At 41.2% G+C, this 19,145-nt stretch overlaps 1 protein-coding gene across 2 annotated transcripts; it reads left to right on the forward strand.

Moving 5' to 3' along the window:
• Nucleotides 1–585: 585 nt before the first annotated feature.
• Nucleotides 586–18,175, forward strand: rc3h1b (ring finger and CCCH-type domains 1b). Of its 2 annotated transcripts, XM_035670753.1 has the most exons (20): nucleotides 586–723; nucleotides 1,963–2,381; nucleotides 3,414–3,534; nucleotides 5,793–6,032; nucleotides 6,150–6,325; nucleotides 7,169–7,369; nucleotides 7,586–7,718; nucleotides 8,413–8,531; nucleotides 8,820–8,932; nucleotides 9,047–9,292; nucleotides 9,745–9,956; nucleotides 10,040–10,449; nucleotides 10,560–10,718; nucleotides 10,909–11,064; nucleotides 11,246–11,468; nucleotides 11,973–12,066; nucleotides 12,214–12,310; nucleotides 12,647–12,856; nucleotides 14,020–14,123; nucleotides 14,263–18,175. In XM_035670753.1, the coding sequence occupies exons 2-20, from the start codon at nucleotides 2,151–2,153 to the stop codon at nucleotides 14,417–14,419; spliced, it is 3,402 nt and encodes a 1,133-aa protein (XP_035526646.1). In that variant the 5' UTR covers nucleotides 586–723; nucleotides 1,963–2,150; the 3' UTR covers nucleotides 14,420–18,175. The 2 variants fall into 2 exon arrangements, with proteins under 2 accessions (XP_035526646.1, XP_035526647.1); XM_035670754.1 differs by lacking the exon at nucleotides 586–723 and having other exon boundaries at nucleotides 2,151–2,381; nucleotides 11,976–12,066; nucleotides 14,263–14,419.
• Nucleotides 18,176–19,145: the final 970 nt, after the last annotated feature.

The raw sequence follows: 19,145 nt of genomic DNA on the forward strand, positions 1-19,145 counted from the left end.
CCGTTTCCGAGTGAAGCTCTCTGTTGCGTAAGTACAGAGCACACACCGACTGCCTGCACACAGTAATAATAAGCCAATGAAAAGGAGGAGGAATAAAAACTAAAATCACTTAATGGGCCCAATGTCTTGTCATTCGATGGCTCTGATGTAAGAATATCGGCTGTGATGTGTTGTTTTTTTTTTTTTTTGAGAATATAGGCCAAATTGTGCAGCGTAAAAACAACTGTCGGCTGATTCTTATTTGTCAATACAGCTGATCCCTCCCTCTATCTCAATTCATCCCAGCTCCCTCTCTTTCTCTCTCTCTCTCTCTCTCTCTCTCTCTCTCTGTGTCTGCTTTCACACGCGCACACACACACATAAACCCACACACACTCGCAGTCGTGCACGGTCAGCCTAATTGGGACAATGTTCTGCTTGCCAGTTGTCACAATCCCCAGATGTGATCAGACTGGCAGATGCTGCTCAATTTTGTGCTGTGGCTGTGCATGCGGTCCAATGGCAGCAGAGGGCGCTGTTGGCACACACACTTACGCGCAAGCACACACACACACACACACATCCATCTTGCTCAGCTAGCTGTAACCGGCTAGCGAGTCTGTTGTCGAGTTGACACCCTCCCCAAACCTCGGCAGCAGCTCAGCTGCAACAGTCGACATGGCAAGAAAATATCGCAACAATTTCCTAAAGAAAGATGAAAATCTTCCAAGTCTTTTGGAATGAGTGAGTAGCATCGACAATAATGGTGTATCTGTTCTGCTGGGAACTGAGAGTGGAAGTTGCAGGTTTGGTTTTAAGTCACGTTAATGACGCATAGCTATGGTTAGTTGTTGCTAACGAGGTGGCTAGCTAGCTAACAGGCTACATGCTACCAGGAGTACGGGTTGTTCGCTAGGCTGTTAGCCGACTGTGCTCCGGAAAATGCGACCGAAACACAATCCTGCGATGGGTCTGAACATTTGGAACACGAGTAAATGTGCGTGTCTGGTGCAGCTGGATGTATTTTCAGGGCAGTTCGCTTGCTGTGTAGTTTCGGAGGCTAGCGTTACATAATCTCGCAGTTGAGAGTCATGGCTCCTCTTTCCAGTGTCACTGTGGTTCTTCTGTGGCTGTCGGTTCCTTGACCGACACACGAGATCGCAACTCATGTCCCGGAGTCATATTCACATCTATATTCCCAATAATGGCCGTATAAGGACTAACCAGTGATAGGTTTTCGACTATTTAGTAATTGTTTGTTTTATCGGACGACGTTTGCTCGCTAGCGCACCTAGCAGACTAGCCACCCATTAGCTTAGCTCGCTAAGAGTGAGCTAACGTTACCTACTATTAGCTAGCCAACGTATCGCCTTATTTCAGATTTAACATTAATGAGCGCATACTCAGACGTTTAGATGAGCATGGTGGTAAACCCGTTGAGCAGGGTTAAAATTAATGTTCGCAGCATAATGTTACCCAATCGTATTAGCTGTGTTCGCTTTAAAACAAGTTAGATAGCGCAGAGGGACTTGGTTGTTAGCCTCTTCAGGACCCTTTGTCCATAGTCATAGTGGTAACCAGCTCTTCTAGGCCACACGGCAGTTGTTTTGATCCTTCTCCGTCGCTTGTTTTCTTTATATCGTACAAATATGTGCTGTGTCATCTCTGATTTCTTTTGTGTTTTGTTTTACAATACGGCCGAAGAACGCATTCCTGCGAGTAGTCGAAGCCAAATAGACTTCCGATGATAGATTTTGGATTTTTCCCTGTAAAGAGTAGCGTTATTATCCACACGAGAAACCCACTTTGTCATTCCACTGTGTTTAACTGCAAATACACTCAACACAGCCATGTTTTTAAGATTATCTTAGGTACTGTTGGAATATAAGATAGTAAGCGTTGTAAAGCTACATTTTAACTTGTATGCAAAATTGGTGAATATTTGCACAATTTTAATGTACTTTTGTCTTTCTCCTTTTGCAGTATTCATCACGCGATGTGATCCAAAATCCACAATGTGTGAGAACATTTAAGAACGATTGAGTTCGGAAGAAAAAATCTTGATTCCAGTGGAATCTTCCATATATTATATATATATATTATTTGATTTTTTTTTCTCTGTGTTAAAGCTTAAATACATTTACACACACTCGTCCCATCAACATATAACCATGCCAGTGCAAGCACCACAATGGACAGAGTTCCTGCTGTGCCCAATCTGCACACAGACATTTGAGGAGACTGTTCGCCGGCCCATCAGCTTGGGCTGTGGGCATACTGTCTGCAAGATGTGCCTGAACAAGCTGCACCGTAAGGCCTGTCCCTTTGACCAGACAGCCATCAGCACAGACATCGAGCAGCTACCTGTCAACACAGCCCTGTTGCAACTGGTGGGAGGCCAGGTAAGACTCGTGTCTTTGCATGTTTGTACACTTGTTTGTTGACAGCATATATTACAGAGCCCTTGTTGATGCTTGCTTGTGGTGAAGGATAACCGCTCATGGTGCGCTTTGTGTTGTGTTTGAGTCGTGGAACTGTTTAAGACACTGTATTATCTAGTATGATGTGTTCTGTAAGTACTGTTTATGGGCTTTATTAGAGCATTACGCACAGGCTATTACATGATGCACATAGCTTGGAGATTCCTTTTATGAGTCACACTCCAGTCATTGTGCAATGACTTTAATTCTGTTGGTTAACTGAGTGCTGGCACCACCAATAAGCTGTATTTCTCTGAGGCAGTGTTTGACCAACAGGGTGAGGCACAGCTAATGGTGTTTTGGCTTTGTTGGCCAAGATTCCAGGTATACACGATATAGTAATGGACAACGTCAGTGTATCGACTATGAGCCTGTAGTGTTTCTGATATAGTTAAAGCTGGGATGTCTTGTCTCTTAGCTGAGTGCCTTGCATATCTGTGCTCAAACAGGTTAGTAGGGTACAATCAATCATAGTGATGTCCCCTTATAGAAATGGAAGTTGTTATGATCGTTCTGTACCACTGTCATTTATGAAAACAATATCATTTATCATAGTAAATGCCTCAGAGCTGCAGGTTGTTTTGATCAGTAGCTTAAGGTTTAAAGTGAAGATGGTAGTCATTTTGATTTCCTTGAATTCCTGATGCTTATTTAAATCGGCACCGCCTGAGCAGGAAAGTGGAATGACAGTTAATATTATCATTATATTAGACGGATTCAAATAAATGCAGATTGCCTTTATTCTAAATGTAGGATTCTGTCTCAGTATGTAGTAAGGGCTACTGATGTTTAGACGTTTGCAGCACAAACAAAATATTTACACAAGATGTGTTTATTACACCATTTCACTTTTCTGCTTAAATATTCGTGCATAGACACTTAAACCGACACACACAAAGAGACAATAGGATGACAAATGGGTTGTCCTAATTATCCCCCCCGGTTCTCCTGCAGGTTCCTAAGGTTCAGCCAGTTGCCTTGATTACCAGTCCAGAGGACTCGCAGCATTATGAGGAGGCCAGGCAGTGTGTGGAGGAGCTGGCCCTCTACCTCAAACCTCTCAGCAACACCAGAGGTACTTACCATGCACACAAACACATGCTTGTTACTTTTAGAGTTTATTTTTTATGATCCGTTGACACTGTTTCTGCTTTTAAATTACCGTAGGTTGTTTTTGACATGGGGAGTCCATTACACAATATTCTTGGCATTCACATGGTTTAAGATGTGACAAAACTGCAGCTAGGTGACTGTTAATGGATGTGGACAAAAATAGTGCGGTTTTGTTTTCTGCATGTCAGTGTCAACACAAAGAAAACGCCACCAAAAAAACGGAATCAGTAATTTCCAGAGCGGCCAACAATTTTAAAAACCTAAGCATTACAACTCATCAAGAGTTGTCTTAAACTGTCCACTCATAAAGTTGTGAATATGACATCATTAGGTTGTTAAAAGGACTTCTCCTGTAAAAACACACAAAAACCAAGGTGTCATAAATTACACATTGCATATACGTCACATAATTTAGATTTGTGGCTTTATCATCAGTTGAAAATATAATAAATATACAACTATTGTATAATACTATACTATGCTGTAATTCATGTCATTTGTGGGATAAAGAATATTTTAGAATGTTGGATTAGCCTTTGAAGAGGTAAATGTTTAAATCAATGTGTTAAACAGTCACTAAAAATAAAAAGCAGAACTACTTTTTTTATTAAGATATTACAGAGACATATCTCAGGCCTAGTTCTTGTTAATGGCTGTTTCAAAGTGGTTATAATTACACAATGGAACTACTTTGAATAGTAAATCATTTCACATTTTATTAACAAAAATAATAGAACAAATTTTGATTTGGGAGGGGGGCTTTTATGGCCTAGTGGCTAGTGATAGTTGAAGAGTGACAGGAAAGGAGACAACACGCAACAAAAGGCCACAGGTCGGACCCAGACCCATAGTCACAGTATGTTCAATTGCTCAATAATATTAAAATTGCAGTAAATATGTTGCGAACATATCATTGGCCATGTAAATTGAATATGATTGATTTTGTATTTCTCATTGTAACTATTAGAATGGGCTTGTTTGACAGCATAAGTAAATAAGATATTTTAATCATAGTTTATTTAAGCACACGGAAATTGTTGGAACTATAAATTGCTGTTGATTCTCCCACTCCACCTGTCAAAATTCATTAGACACATTTGGTGTAGAAATTCTGTTCGACCTACAAGCTTTATTGGACGGCAAACACTAATGTTTGCTGTCCAATAAAGTCTTCAGTAGAATGATTAACACAAAGCCTGACCCATTTTGGTATCAACAAAGGGGTTTGTAGCCTACTAATAACTTAATCTTCAGACAACAGTTTTTAACAAGAGTATATCTGTTTAATCAGGAGTGACTTGTGTGCAGTTTTCTTCAATGCAATTCCCTATTGCTAAACTTGTACCAGATCAGATTAGCAAGAGATGTTTGCGAGGGAGTGATAGTAAAAGAGGAAGTAGCCAGTGTAAACTCGAGTTAGAGGTAGTAGTTACCTGCGGCATATCATTAAAAAAAGTACTGTGCCCTATATTTGATCTTCCACATGTGCCATTCCAACATCAAAGGCTCATATCAAGGAAATTCAGCAAGTCTAACGGGTGAAAACACCTGTATGGATGAACCTAATGTCCTGGGGGGTGCACTAATGATCCAAAACCAACTTTGCTCACAGCCTACTTGGTCGATCAGATTCTTAATGATGTTTGAAAGATAATCATATAATCATTTGCATCTCCATTAAACATATTTGCCTCAATTTCACAGTTTGATGCACCCTCATTGTCACTTCCTTGTCAGAGCAATTCTGCTGAGTGCTGCATGTCTGTAGGAAGAAAGGATACACCAGTGTTTAACACAGGCAATATTACTTACTTGCATATTATTTTTAGTTAAAGATCTATACATTGGGCCCTAATTGTGCTTTAAGTAGGTGTTGATTCTACTTGATGATAATTTTGGATGCTGTATTATGTGGGGCTGTTGAGTTACACTGACAGCTATTTCTATTATTTTGTTGTTTCCATTTGTACCAGTGATGGTAGGCAAAATGACAGAAACCCTACAATGTGTTATGCAGTAAAGTTAAACTGCACCACAAACTATATCCTCCTAAATTACCATAAAGTTTAATCAGAAGCTCTCTAAAACATAACCGGTGGATTTATCTCAGGACTGTTGTATTAGACTGTGTTAGATCTAGTTATGAGTACCTAATAATAAACTGAACACTTAGTGTGTATTCCTTTAGTTTACCTGTTGTCCTGTCTAATCTCTCACCAGGTGTGGGTCTGAGCAGCACGGCCCAGAGCATGCTGAGTCGACCCATGCAGAGGAAACTGGTAACTCTGGTCCACTGCCAGCTGGTGGAAGAAGAGGGACGGGTTAGAGCCATGAGAGCTGCCCGCTCTCTGGGTGAGCGAACTGTCACTGAACTCATCTTGCAGCACCAGAATCCACAGCAGCTCTCCTCCAATCTGTGGGCCGCTGTCCGTGCAAGAGGATGTCAGTTTCTAGGCCCAGGTAGGTACTTTTTCATTACCTGCAAAGTACTTTCCACTTTGGACTTTTTTTCTTTTCTTTTTTTTTTTTTTCAACGGTTATTTGTGGTTTAATATGTTTGTGCTTTTCCTCCCCCAGCCATGCAGGAGGAAGCTCTAAAGTTGGTCCTTCTTGCTCTAGAGGATGGCTCTGCTCTGTCCAGGAAGGTGTTGGTTCTCTTTGTGGTCCAGAGGCTTGAGCCACGGTTCCCACAGGCATCTAAGACAAGCATAGGCCATGTGGTGCAGCTCCTCTACAGGGCCTCCTGTTTCAAGGTATGTCACTGACTGAGAACGGGAAGAAAAAGTCAAGGGCTGCCCCCGAAATGTCAGTGATTCAAATCATCAATCGAGGAGTCCACTCGCATCTTGTCAGTTTCACTTTTGTGTTTTGGTTGCGCAATTTTACACAGAGTGACAGTTTGGCAGGCTGTAAACATTACAAACCATGTCTCAAAATAGCCACAAACCACAAAACTAACTGTGATGGAAGCGGAGATGAGTGATAGTTAACAGAGGGCAGAGTGACGCTGGACAGCGGAGCAGTGGCTGCTCTGGTGATGACTGTCGGTGAAGTCAGTTAAGCCACTTCTGGATTAGACAGTGACACAACCTCCTCTACTGCTGTCCACTGTCATCGACTCTTCAGCTGACAGCGCTGTCAACAGCTTGAAAGAGACAGCCTGTGGAAATTTTATTTGTTTAAGCTAGGAGCAGGACACACTCTTCCACTTTCTCTATGTGAAAATCTCATGTTTTCACGAGGAAAAGGCAAATCTCTGTACTGAACAGTCAATTCCAATTTGACCAACAACTTCCTGAGTCGGGCGCAGTCCTAAAAAAGTCGTTACATTTTTGAGGTTTATGACAAATAGTGTATGCTATGTGGTGCTGCTCCACAACAGGGCCCATTGCCTCAATATCTGAGTGAGCCTGACCATAATTACTGCTAATCCAATATTGTTCTGTGTTTAGTGTAGTGATCCTAGTAGAGTTTCCTTGCCTGTCAGTTTTTTTCTGTTTTTCTGTTCTTCTGCAGAGCTTTTTTTGTGAGTTTGAAAACCTCTTGATAACTAACAAAATAATGTACCCTTTCTTTCTTCCTTTGTGGCAACCTAGGTGACCAAACGTGATGAAGACTCATCCCTGATGCAGCTGAAAGAAGAGTTCCGTACTTACGAGGCTCTGCGGCGCGAGCATGACTCTCAGATAGTTCAGATTGCAATGGAGGGTGGGCTGCGCATCGCACCTGACCAGTGGTCTTCTCTGTTATATGGAGATCAGTCTCACAAGTCACACATGCAGTCTATCATAGATAAGGTGTGTGAAAGATCAAAATGTTTTTGTTTGTATCTAATGTTTGTTAATGTTTGTTACCACATGAATATAAACATATTTCATACATGAGTTATATATTCTGCTATACGTTGCAGTTTCTTAGCTCCTTGCATCAGAGCATGTTCCTGTATAAGACATGTGATCGTCCATAAACCTCCCAAAGTATTTAGTCTGTTTTTTTTTCTGCTTCTGGTGTAGCTGCAGACCCCAGCGTCTTTTGCTCAGAGTGTTCAGGAGCTGACGATTGCGCTGCAGAGGACTGGAGACCCCGCCAACCTCAACAGGCTGCGACCCCACCTGGAACTACTGGCCAACATTGATCCCAGTCCTGGTAAGAAACAACTTCAGGAATCCTTGTTTGTAGTGATGTAAGGAGTAAGTCAATTATATGCAGTTAAGTTGGAATCCAAACAATGACCTTTGTCTCTTCTCGGCCTTTTCTATCACATTATTCCATTATATCTTATCTAATAAGTTGGCTTCAAACCAGAAGCACAGGTTGCTTGAATATGTGATGATCTGTCTAGGTTAGAGTCTAGCTGTTGCACAACAGTTTAAGTGTCTTACAAAAAATAGCTTCACATATATCGTGAATGAATTTAGGGGACCAAATATTTTTATAGTCTGCATGGAAATGAGGTCTTAATGAAAAGATAAGCAAAAATGGAGCATGCATATACCTTTTTTATTAGTTTTGTACTTTTCTGTTACAAAATGTTTGATCACCACATAAGTTCAAACACCAAGTTTCCCAAGCTGACTTGTCATTCGGTTGATAGGCCTTGGTTTAAGCCCTCAGGGCAGCAAACAAGCCAACCAGCTAAGAGGCTTCTTAGCAAGGCACTTAATTCATTACAACTACAGAATGACTGTTTGGTAACTGACTGCCCTGCAACCTCCCAGTGGAGGAAGTTGTTTGTGCTATCAGTTGTGGTTCTCTTGGACACAACCCACACAAATCTCACCTCCCAGTGTTTGATTGTGTTGAAGGTTTTTCCTCATGTCTCCATTTTTTTCCCCTCCAGATGCTCCCCCTCCCACATGGGAGCAGCTTGAGAAAGGGTTGGTAGCAGTGAAAACGGTGGTGCATGGCCTGGTGGACTTCATCCAGAACCACAGCAAGAAAGGAGCTGACCCTCAACAGGTCAGTTTATCCATTGGACCACAAAAAGAGCAGGGCCCCATCCTTTTCTGTGTTTGCTTAGATAATGCAGAGTGCACTGGAGATCATAGTCCAACCACTATCATTAAAACGTCAGTGAAAAAAAAAATATTGCGACTGTTTTTTGGCAGCATCATCCACTGTAATGTTTAATATTACCATCATTGAGTGTCGAGCTCTGTTTGTTGGTGTGCTAGGCAACATCCTTAAATGGGGTTTAAACATAGATTTGTGCTGTCTATTTCAATAAAACTTGGTGTCTCTCTTCAGCCTCCACAGCACAGCAAGTACAAGACATACATGTGTCGTGACATGAAGCAGAAGGGAGGCTGTCCTCGTGGAGCCAGCTGCACCTTTGCTCACTCTCAGGAAGAACTGGAGAAGTGAGTCTGATGAATAGCAACATGTAGCATTGTTTGTGTTTTTAAATTGGATAATTCAGTTAAAGTGGAACCATTGTGTCTCATACATTTTGTACGGCGTTTTATGTTCGTCAGGTATCGTAAGATGAATAAACGTCTGGCAGCTCGCCTTCCTGGCTCAGGGGGGCTCATGCCAGATGACGGCCTTCCTCTTGATGTAGCAGTGACCCGGAAGCCTTCACCCCTCACCAATGGCAGTGGTGCACCCTCTTTGCCGCAGCTCATTGCCCGTGGCACCGAGACAGTTGCATATGAACTGTTGCGTAAACCCATGAAGATGGACGGAGGGTGTCCCAGTGCCCCGGGTTCACCACCTGATGTGTGAGTATAAAAGTCTATGCATTTAATTAACTGGCAGCCAAAGAACAGGCAAACAAAGTGCAGATTTTTCTTTTACTTTTTGGATTGAATGAACCTTGACATTTTATTTGGACCTGTAAACATTTTAGTTATGAAACAAACCAGAGTGAAGTTTGGCTGCAAACAACAAAGAATATATAAAATGATTAATAAATGTATAGAAACAGCTGTTTGTTAGTAATGGAAATATTTTCAGAATATTGCACATTGTTGTAGTGCTTGTACATCTGAAATGCTTCACTTTCGTGTAATGCTGTCTCACTAACAAAACCACCAAATGAATTCAAATGGTACTCTGTGGCATACAGTTGTTATTAATTGTTTGTGGTCCTGTTTTCTTTAAAGGTTTATTCATCCCTGTTGTGGGATGAATAAAGTCTAATCTAATCTTAAACTGACATTTGTTCCTGTAGTCTGGACCCTGTGCCCAAACCCGGCATGCCTCTGCCACCCCATGCCATGGCCCACCAAAGGATGCAAACGGACCACCTGTCTGGGGTGAAGCACATGCCTGTGGTAGCCAGAGGTTCGCCAGTGTACGCCCAGCCACAGCTCCCTGAGATGTGCTACGACACTCGCCCACCACCTTCTGCTTCTCAGTATGAGCCCCCACAATACTCCACAGGTAAATGTGAAGTTAATCCAATAATGATAATAAAAATGGTTTAGGAAAGTTGTGTTAATAATAGTCTGCCATTTATTTCTCAGGGTACCCCTACCAACAGCCAACACAGTATGTTCCTCGGGATTACATGCGTAATCCGCCACCACCCAGTGAGTCAGGGCCCCCTTACCAGGATCCTTACCCTGGTTATGGCCCTCCAGAGCGCACCTACCAGGCCCCTCACTCTGGTCCACCATTCTCCTACCCTCACCCTCCACACCATGACCGAGGTCGCCACGGGACCTACACTGGTCCACCGCCTCCCCCACAGCCTTACCCTTCCCAGAGGGATGGCCTGGTCAGAATGAGCCCGGCACCTCTGGATGTTCCCCCACCATCAGGAGGACAGGCTAACTCACTTTACCACCAGGAGCCCAGTGCTCGGGATAGATACCCTCAAGATGGCTACTATCCACCAGGTGCCCAGCCTCCACCCATGAGGGCTTATGTCAGGGTGAGTCATTTTAGCTGTTTGCCTTTAACTCTTTGTGTGGCCATCCTAGTTATAAAACACTGAAATAAAGCCTAGCAGTTCAGTAACAACATTCTCTGTATGTGTCTTAGGGGCCATCATATAGCGGTTCACAGCCCAGCCTGGACTACCTGCACCGACGTCGGCAGGAGCTGTTATCCCAGCTGGAGGAAAGAAAGGTCATCTCTCCTCCACCATTTGCTGCCTCCCCCACTCTTTCTCATTCGTTCCCCAGTGACTATCCTCCAGAGGTTAGCACTGTGTGAATTTTATACATCTCTGAGACAGTACACTGGCATTTAATCGTAACATTTGACACATTTAATTTCAAGATTGAACTATAACATTGTGGTTTAATAGTTAAAAAGAGGCATTGGTTGACTGTGAACACATGGAAGTATTAATGACACCTCTTTCTCTATGGATGTTGTGTTTCTGCAGTATGGTGAGGAGAGCTCCAAAACCATTATGAAATGCAGAGAGCCTGACTATGCAGGGCAATACTCTCCCTGGTCTTGTGAAACCATTGGCTCCTACATTGGCACAAAAGATGCCAAACCCAAAGATGTTATGGGTCCTGGCACCATGGAGATGATGGTGAGTTCAAATGGATAACTCTGCTATTAACCATGAGTGTTTTCTCATTAGGGAAAATTATGCATTGTTATTGAATGATACAGCTTTGATTCTCAAAACTCAAAGGGCAGTGTAACAAGTGAAGAAAGCCTCTTCCTCCGATCTCTCCATATATTAACCTCTCCTCCCCCCCTTCTGTCAGAATGTGGAGTCCAAGGGTCTGAGGGAACAGTCTCTGGACGCTCCTCGGAGAGGTGCAGAAGTCAAAGACGATGACCCTATTATCCCTTTTGGCCCCCAACCCACTGTATCACGCTTTGGTGCCATCTCCCGCACCTCAAAGACCGGCTACCAGACCACCGGCCCTGTGCAGGCCATGGCCTCCACTCCCCAGAACCCCAACTCTAAACATATGGCCATGCCAGGTAAGATACCATGTGCATAACATCCTATGAATGACTGACAAACACCATTAAATATCAGTGTATATCAGCATCTTACCCGCAACCCTGTGTAATTTCTGAAATTCAGTCGGTTCAGAAGCATTTGTCTTGCTGCATTGCCACAGTAACAGTTCTGTCAAAGGTGGCTTGAGACTAAAATATACAAAATTATGTTATTTTTTGTGCTTTTTATATGCGATACAAAAAATTGTAAACTGATGATAACCTTGATATTGACCTACCCCTTGAACTTAATTATGGCAAAATGGTCTTTTCATATCAGCCATCGCCGGTTGTTGTTTGTGGGCTAAATTCTTATGTCATTTTATTTTGTTCTAATATAATAATTTAAATAAATCAGAAATCGCTGATTGTTAGACTGATGGTGGCCAGTTGGAAAATTTTAACATATCTCCCAATCCTATTTCTTATTAAAATTAGTAAATGAAAACATTTCTGACAAACATTTTACCACCTTGCCTGCAGCAGAATATACATATGGAAGCCATGTAGGATGGGGTGGAGCTTCATACCCCTCCCACCAGACTCCCTCTTCCTCTCAGGGACACTTCAGTGAGCGGTAAGACCTGTGTTTTTTTGTTTTTTTTCTGTTGATAATACTAATTAGGCTTTTATGAAAATACCAGAAATACACATATGAAAGTGAAAGTTTGTGGCTTAAATGAAAGCAGTTATATAAATGTCTCACTATATTTCACCCCTGCAGCTTAAATATGGCACCCCCAGACAGAGAACAGTTAAAGATTGAGCTGCAGCAGGTCAACCAGCAGATCAACCAACAGACCCAGATGCGAAGCATGGAGGTGTGTATGCTCTCTTACAAGAGGGAGGTCTGCAAAGTACAGAAACTGACTTGATTAATTCTCTTTTGTCTAAGATTTTGAAATATTTCACCAAGTCTATAAAATGTTTTTCAATTCCCATGGTGGCTTCATATTTCATGTTTTTATAGCCCTGTTTTTATTTCGAATAATTGATGTGGTGACGAATAAAAGCAGTCATGCTGTCTTGTTAATATTAAAATTATAGTCGACACTAATGAAAAAATATAAACATTTAATAACATATTTCATTTAATCATTACCAGAAATGTCCAAATTGCACACTCATCCTCTTCACTTCCTGTTCCACTATTACAGGCTGCCAGTAACTCTTTAATGCTGCAGAGGGAGGCCAGTGCATTGGCAGGACAGCCTGGGCAGCCCAGCCAGGGCCAGGCAGCAGGAGCCCAGCAACAGCCCAAATGGCCTGCAGGGGGAGCAAGTACAGCTGTCTCCAGTGAACAGCTAAGCCTGGAGCTCCACCAGGTGGAGAGAGAGATTGGCAAGAGGACCCGTGAGATGGCTTTGGTAAGGGTGGGGCAAGGCTCAGAATGAACTTTTTTTATCAGTGTCCTGCAACTGTCCTGAATTCTATTCTCAACTGTCCCAGACATCACAACCATTGTCCCAAACTGGTCTGTTTTTATTCTACATAATGAATACAGTTTAATAACTTTGTTCCAGTAACTGTTATCACTTCATTGACTCACTCTTGTCCACCATAGAAGTTCTGCTAAATGTTCCCTGCACCTTTTTATTAAAAAATTGAAATCACCCGGGTAGGTGTTTGGCCACAATCACAAGTTTTCATTATTTTTGTTTCTTAGTTATTTCTAACAGTTAGAAAATGCAAATGCGAACAAAGTCTCACACTGCAGGTCTTATTGCTCAATTCCGCTGTGTTTACGGACGTAAATATGGATGCCACACATGTCAGCCTGTGTATCAATTTTTTAAGTATTTGTTGGAGCTGATAAAATTATTATTATTATGATGATGATTATGATATTGCTGCATCCCGCCTCCTCCGGCGCAGAGTTGTGACGTCTGTCTCACTTCAATGACATAAAAGTCGGATGAAATGCGACATGACCGTGTTCAGACTGAGGTTGCTTCTAAAAACATTAGATATGTATCCGATTTAGGACCAAATATGAAAGTGGCCTGGATCGGATTTGAAAAAATCAGATTTGTGCCGTTCAGACTATCAAAAAAATTCCGATATGGGTCACATATGGGGGAAAAAAGTCAGATATGGGATATATTGTCAAATTATCACCAAAAGAATCATTCATTAAAAATCATGAAGAGGTACAAAAAAAAGATCTGGTGAGAGTGAAGCTCAAACTAACTGTTTACACTAGGGCTGCATGGTTACGGCCAAAATGATAATCCAGATTATTTTGATCCATATTGAGATCACGATTATTTCACGATTCGAAGCGCTGCACCTGATTTAGTTTAAGCATGTGTGATGCAGCATAGAGCTTGTGCCAGTGCACATAAATACAGTTTTAGATGAATAAATTCGATGTCCCACTGGGGCCCCAACAAAATGGATAGTCAATCATTGGGCCATGGCTCTGATTAGGTTCAGTTGGAGCACAATAAGTGATCATTTTATCAAAAACAGAATATGTTACTGGGGTTTTTTCAAGCAACTAAGCATATTTTGTCCATCTCCAAACCAGGAAAACCAAGTTGCCCATGATGTTCAGCAGTACAAGATGAAACCTGCAGAGAATGGGCAACCAGAGCACAAGACTCAGCTGGAAGAAATCTCCCTCGCTCTTGGGTGAGTACACATACACATATATATAATATATTTATTATATATATATATTTCCTCAATGTGCATGTATTTCATTACTAGCCTGACCTCTTTCCAGTATTCTTTGTTCTCACTCGGGTCTTTTTCTCTGTCCCGAATATAGCGAGGTGTCAAACGGCTCCAGCAGTCTGCAAGAAAGTGCAGTGGGCGGGTCCATGCTGTCACTGACCAATAAGACGTCTGCGTTGAGCCTGTGTTCGGATCCAGGTGCCACTGGTTCAGAGATGCAGAAGAATGGCGTCGTCCATTCCTGCTCTTAGGCAGTACACACTTAAAGACACACACACACACACACACACACATACATACACATATGCACACACAAGATGCTCAGTTGAAAAGCATGCACAGGCACACATACACCCATTCTATTTAGAAGATGAGCAGTATCTGCCGTGATATGAATTTTCTTTCTTTTTGTTCTGTGAATGAGCTTTTTTTAATGACTTTCCTTGCCTGGAAACCAGGGCATATAATAACATTTCTCGTGTGTTAATTTTTTTTCCGTTTTTTTTTTGTATCGGGATTATAGATTTAACAAGGCTCACAATAGATATATCTGGAAGAGAAAATGGTGGTGATGTTGACAGTGGTATTGTAATTTAATTCAAAAAATATAGGCCTATTCCATCCTTAATAAACACAAAAACATAGCAAAGTATTTCATTTATCCTCCCCATATAAGATTTTTTGTCATGCATCTAGATGAACGGTTAGATACAGATGATCAGATTAATAGGCACTATCACATGCGTTCTAAGAAACATTTCTATGAAGGTATTGTAGGAAACAGCACAAGTGTGTTGCTTGGCACTCACCCCCAGAATCGTAAAAAGTGGTTGCCCAGATTTAGATGGTCTGAGGAGGGAAAAGCAGTACAGTATTCCACCAGTATTCAACTGAAATGGAGACGCGAGGTGTTTTAGACATCACTTTTGTACCACATGCACGTCCTCTCCTGCCACGAGAAGTATGATTTTATTAGTGCATTTTATGAACACATCATATGTCTGTTTCATACTTGAAAGCAGTATACTATATATTTAATTGAAGCATTCTGTTTTAAGGATTGCAACAAGTCTTTTTGATAACGAGCTTTCCACGTTTTTCTATAAGGGAATCTACTATGTGCTTCTCTTGGTTGTGGCGCGATGCAGTGCGGGCCACACGGCCTTTCGCCCGTGCTCTGCGGGGCTGCATCCAGTCCTAGCCGGTTATGTTGTGAAATTCGCAGCACGCTCAAAAATACAGTCGGGTTTTTTGGGTGAGTGCACATGATCGGGCTGAGAGAGAGTACATCTTTCTGCCTCAGGAGTCAGGTGAATGAGTGTCAACTTGACCGTTTAACGTCAGGGTAAATAAGGATTTCCCTCCTCAGAGCTTCTCATCTGGCCACACAAAAGGCCTCCCCATTGGGATTATCTTGTCATTTGTTCTCCTAACTTCTATGAAGTTGCCTTCCCTTGTGTTTTTTGTTAAATTTTGTTTAAATTTTTTCATGCTTTACGTTGTTACGATTTTCGGGGGTGTGGCCTACCTAGTGAAGGCTTTCTAGAGCTTAGTTGATCGCATGTCCTTCTCTTTGTCGGGAAATGGTTGAATTCCAAGCGAAACCCAGAGTCATCACTGGTGCTGTTGTAGTGTTTTTAGCTACACAGCACTTTACAAATGGTGTTTACAACTGAGGATATTAGTGTTGGTTACTGAGGGGTAAACAAAACAATCTTTCCAAAAAAAATCTGTCCTCAAATAGCAGATTTGAGTATATTTAAACATCTTTATTAGTAAGTGGTATTCTGTTCACTATATCACATTTTTCTTTTTACACCTCGATGTCATCATCACCACCATTCCGACTATTCTTGCTCTTTCTCCATCATGTAAATTGTTTACTGCTGACGCTCAGTGGAGCTCTTTGCCTTTTGTAAACAATTAGCATGATACGCTACAGTTTTTCAGCGCCGCTGAGACCTAGCGAGTCCTTGTGTTTGAACGGTTGAAGAATAGATGAGACGCTCCGGGTCAAGTCGTTTTAGTTTAACGCCGAGCCTTCGTTTGGGTCAGACGAGGGGTACTGAGAAACTGACAGAGTTTGACAAACCCTGATAACAGATGAGTCAAATGAATAAAGGCACAAATCTTTTTGTGTCCGACATCCTCATCCGAGTTGTTAGATGGGCATCTCTTCCAATTTGTCAGCACCATGATAGTGGATGTGTGTTTTTGTTTTGTTTTTTCAAATTTCTTACCACACTTCAAGCCTCTGACTGCTCCTCGCTACATTTATTGTTTAGGTACACAGCTCACCTATACATATGAGTATGTATACAAACATTAATATACTAAAGCACTATTAATGTGCCACCTCTTATTTTACTCGCGCAGCATTTATATTAAATGATCTCTACTTAGAATCAGCAATTTTCTTTTATTTTTTTCTTGATTTATTCTGTCCACTGGTTGCCAACACAGACTTTATCCTTTCCCAGATGAAGGACTTCTGTGCGCATTGATGTGTGTTCACTTAATCTTTTGTGTTCAAACAAAGATGTTCTTTATAGACTATGCTTCCGAAGAAGACAAAATTCTGTAACTTTGGAAAATTTATGGAGACGTTTTGTGTGTGCTAGATTGTATTGTAGAAAATGTACCCTAAGTTTTTTTTTTTCCCCTCAAAGTGTGCTGTACTGGGTGATAGTGTTGAGGTATTAGAAAAATTGTTGGGGGTTTTTTCCCACCCCTGCCCCCAAGAGGATTATTCAGGAAGTATCTGATGAAAGGTTGGCCTTAAATTCTCTTGCAGTGCTCCTTTACCACGTCTGCTTTAGGAGCATGAGGTGATCTCAAAAATAGTGATTAACACTGAATTGGCATGACTTAAGAGTCATACACACGGACTCTAGTAGATTCTCCCCCCCCCCTCCCCCCTTTTTGGAAAATGTCATACAAAACTGCAGTAATGCGCATCTCTCATGATTTGAAGCAAAACATGTATTTTTTATTATTTTTAAGGAAATGTTGTTGACCTAGCTGGGTTTATAGTTTCTTTTTTTCTTTCTCTTTTTTGTTTTTGTTTTTGTTTGTTTCTGCAATAGTTGAGTGAATTTGCTGACCTGCAAGTCTTACAGTCTTTAATGCATCATCTGACCTGATGTGTAGTCAACAGCTATAAGAGTATCTGAGTGACATTCACACAATAGCTTTGTTCTTCTTTGATAACTATTTACAGTAATTGGCCTACCAGCTTAAATCTGCAGTTATAATTCCATGAATTGGCAACATTTAATGGTGTTTATTCAAGTCATGTTGTTTCTCACTTTCTCTAAGTGCAAGTCAACCAAAACTATTACAATGCTGATTCTACCTGATGGGTCCCTGCAGGTCTGAATGAGCCTAAAACGCCTTTAGCTTAGCAGAACTGACATACAATGACGTATGGCGTGGTTTACTATATAGTAAATAGCAAAGATGTTCATTTCAATCTCCTGTGTGTTTTTGTTTCTGAGTGGAACTGCTGCCTCTACCCCTCATTTACATAACCAGTTAACCCCTCCACTCCCGACCTTGACCACTGAACTCTGTTACTGCTGTTTGAGGCTCACATTTTATTCCCTGACTTTTGGGGGAAATTCGCAAATGGCTATTTTATATGATTACTCCCTTGTAAAATATCTCTTAAATTAAGGTACAGGTTTGATTTCAGCAAGAAAAAAGAAGTTTTTATATGTATATTATACTCCATTAAGGAATGTCTAGAATTATCTTCCTCCAATGTGGATGTAGCCATTATTACGCCATTTTATGACTTTGTAAGAGAATTCACTGTGTGAAAATTGGTTTGCATTTTTGTATAATACAATCTGCTTTTTTTTTCGTTTGATACGAGAGGGAGGTCAAACTGGAAGTTTGAAGAGAGAAAAAATGAACCTGTGAAATTGAGAAAACAAAGTGTAACTTATGTACAACAGTGATTCTAAGCTGAGGGGGAAAGATTAAATGATATTGCTAACTCAGAATGTTTGTGTCATTGTTTTTAGTTCCACTAGTTAAAGAGTAATTTTAGCTGTGGTTGAACATGTCTTTTTCTTCCTGAACCCAGCTGCTTTCTGCAGTGACCTTTACTCTCTGTAACATGGGCACCAATACAACTACAGTTGAAAATCAGCTTTAAGATATTCTTGGTACAACACATGTATTGTCCATTTTGGACAACTCTGCTAAATAAACAATGCAAAGTGAGTTTAAGATGTGGTCAGTACACCTTGATCAATGTTGGGTGTGGCCAGATGTGCGAGAGAAGCAACTTCTTTTTATCTGGTGTTGAGCAATTATTTAGTAACTTATGTACATTTATATCACATCAGCATGAACTGAACACATACCAAGTTCAGTTTTGAACAACCTAATATGTTAACCATTTATTTTTTTCTGTCAATGGCAGCATTCTCAACTAAGTACCAAGCACTGACAAACAAACATTTAAAAAAATGTGAGGTTCATTCTTAACCTCGGAAACAGCAGCTGACAAAACAATCACAACTCAAGGTCCACTTACTCAATTGTTCTGGAGCTATTGACTGTATCAAACTATCTTCTTCATCAGATGGTGGTTGCTCAGTTTTACAGTGAGGAACTGTAGATGTACACAGAGTCCATGATTGTGCGCATACCTTGGATTTCTTGTCCATGTTTGCTCAGCGTTTTTTTGGCCTTACTCTGCGTGATATGGTTAAAAGCTCCAGAAAAGTTGAGTGATGGTGAGTTTTTAATTTGATCAAATCATCAGGTTGTTTGCTGTGTCCTACAAAACGAACATTTATGGCAGTGTGTGGATACCAAGCACGTAACCTGGACCTGGGAGCAAAGTGAAAATTATATATATTTTAGTTTCCTACACTGACAGATTTAATTTGGCAAAATCAAAAAGATGCCTTTAGCCCACAATGGCTGCATTCAAAGTTTTATGTTGCAACCATCTTGTGGAGC

Source organism: Morone saxatilis, unplaced genomic scaffold (genome assembly GCF_004916995.1).
Source record: "Morone saxatilis isolate NCDOM2014 unplaced genomic scaffold, NCSU_SB_2.0 Contig23, whole genome shotgun sequence".
Lineage (NCBI taxonomy): Eukaryota > Metazoa > Chordata > Actinopteri > Moronidae > Morone > Morone saxatilis.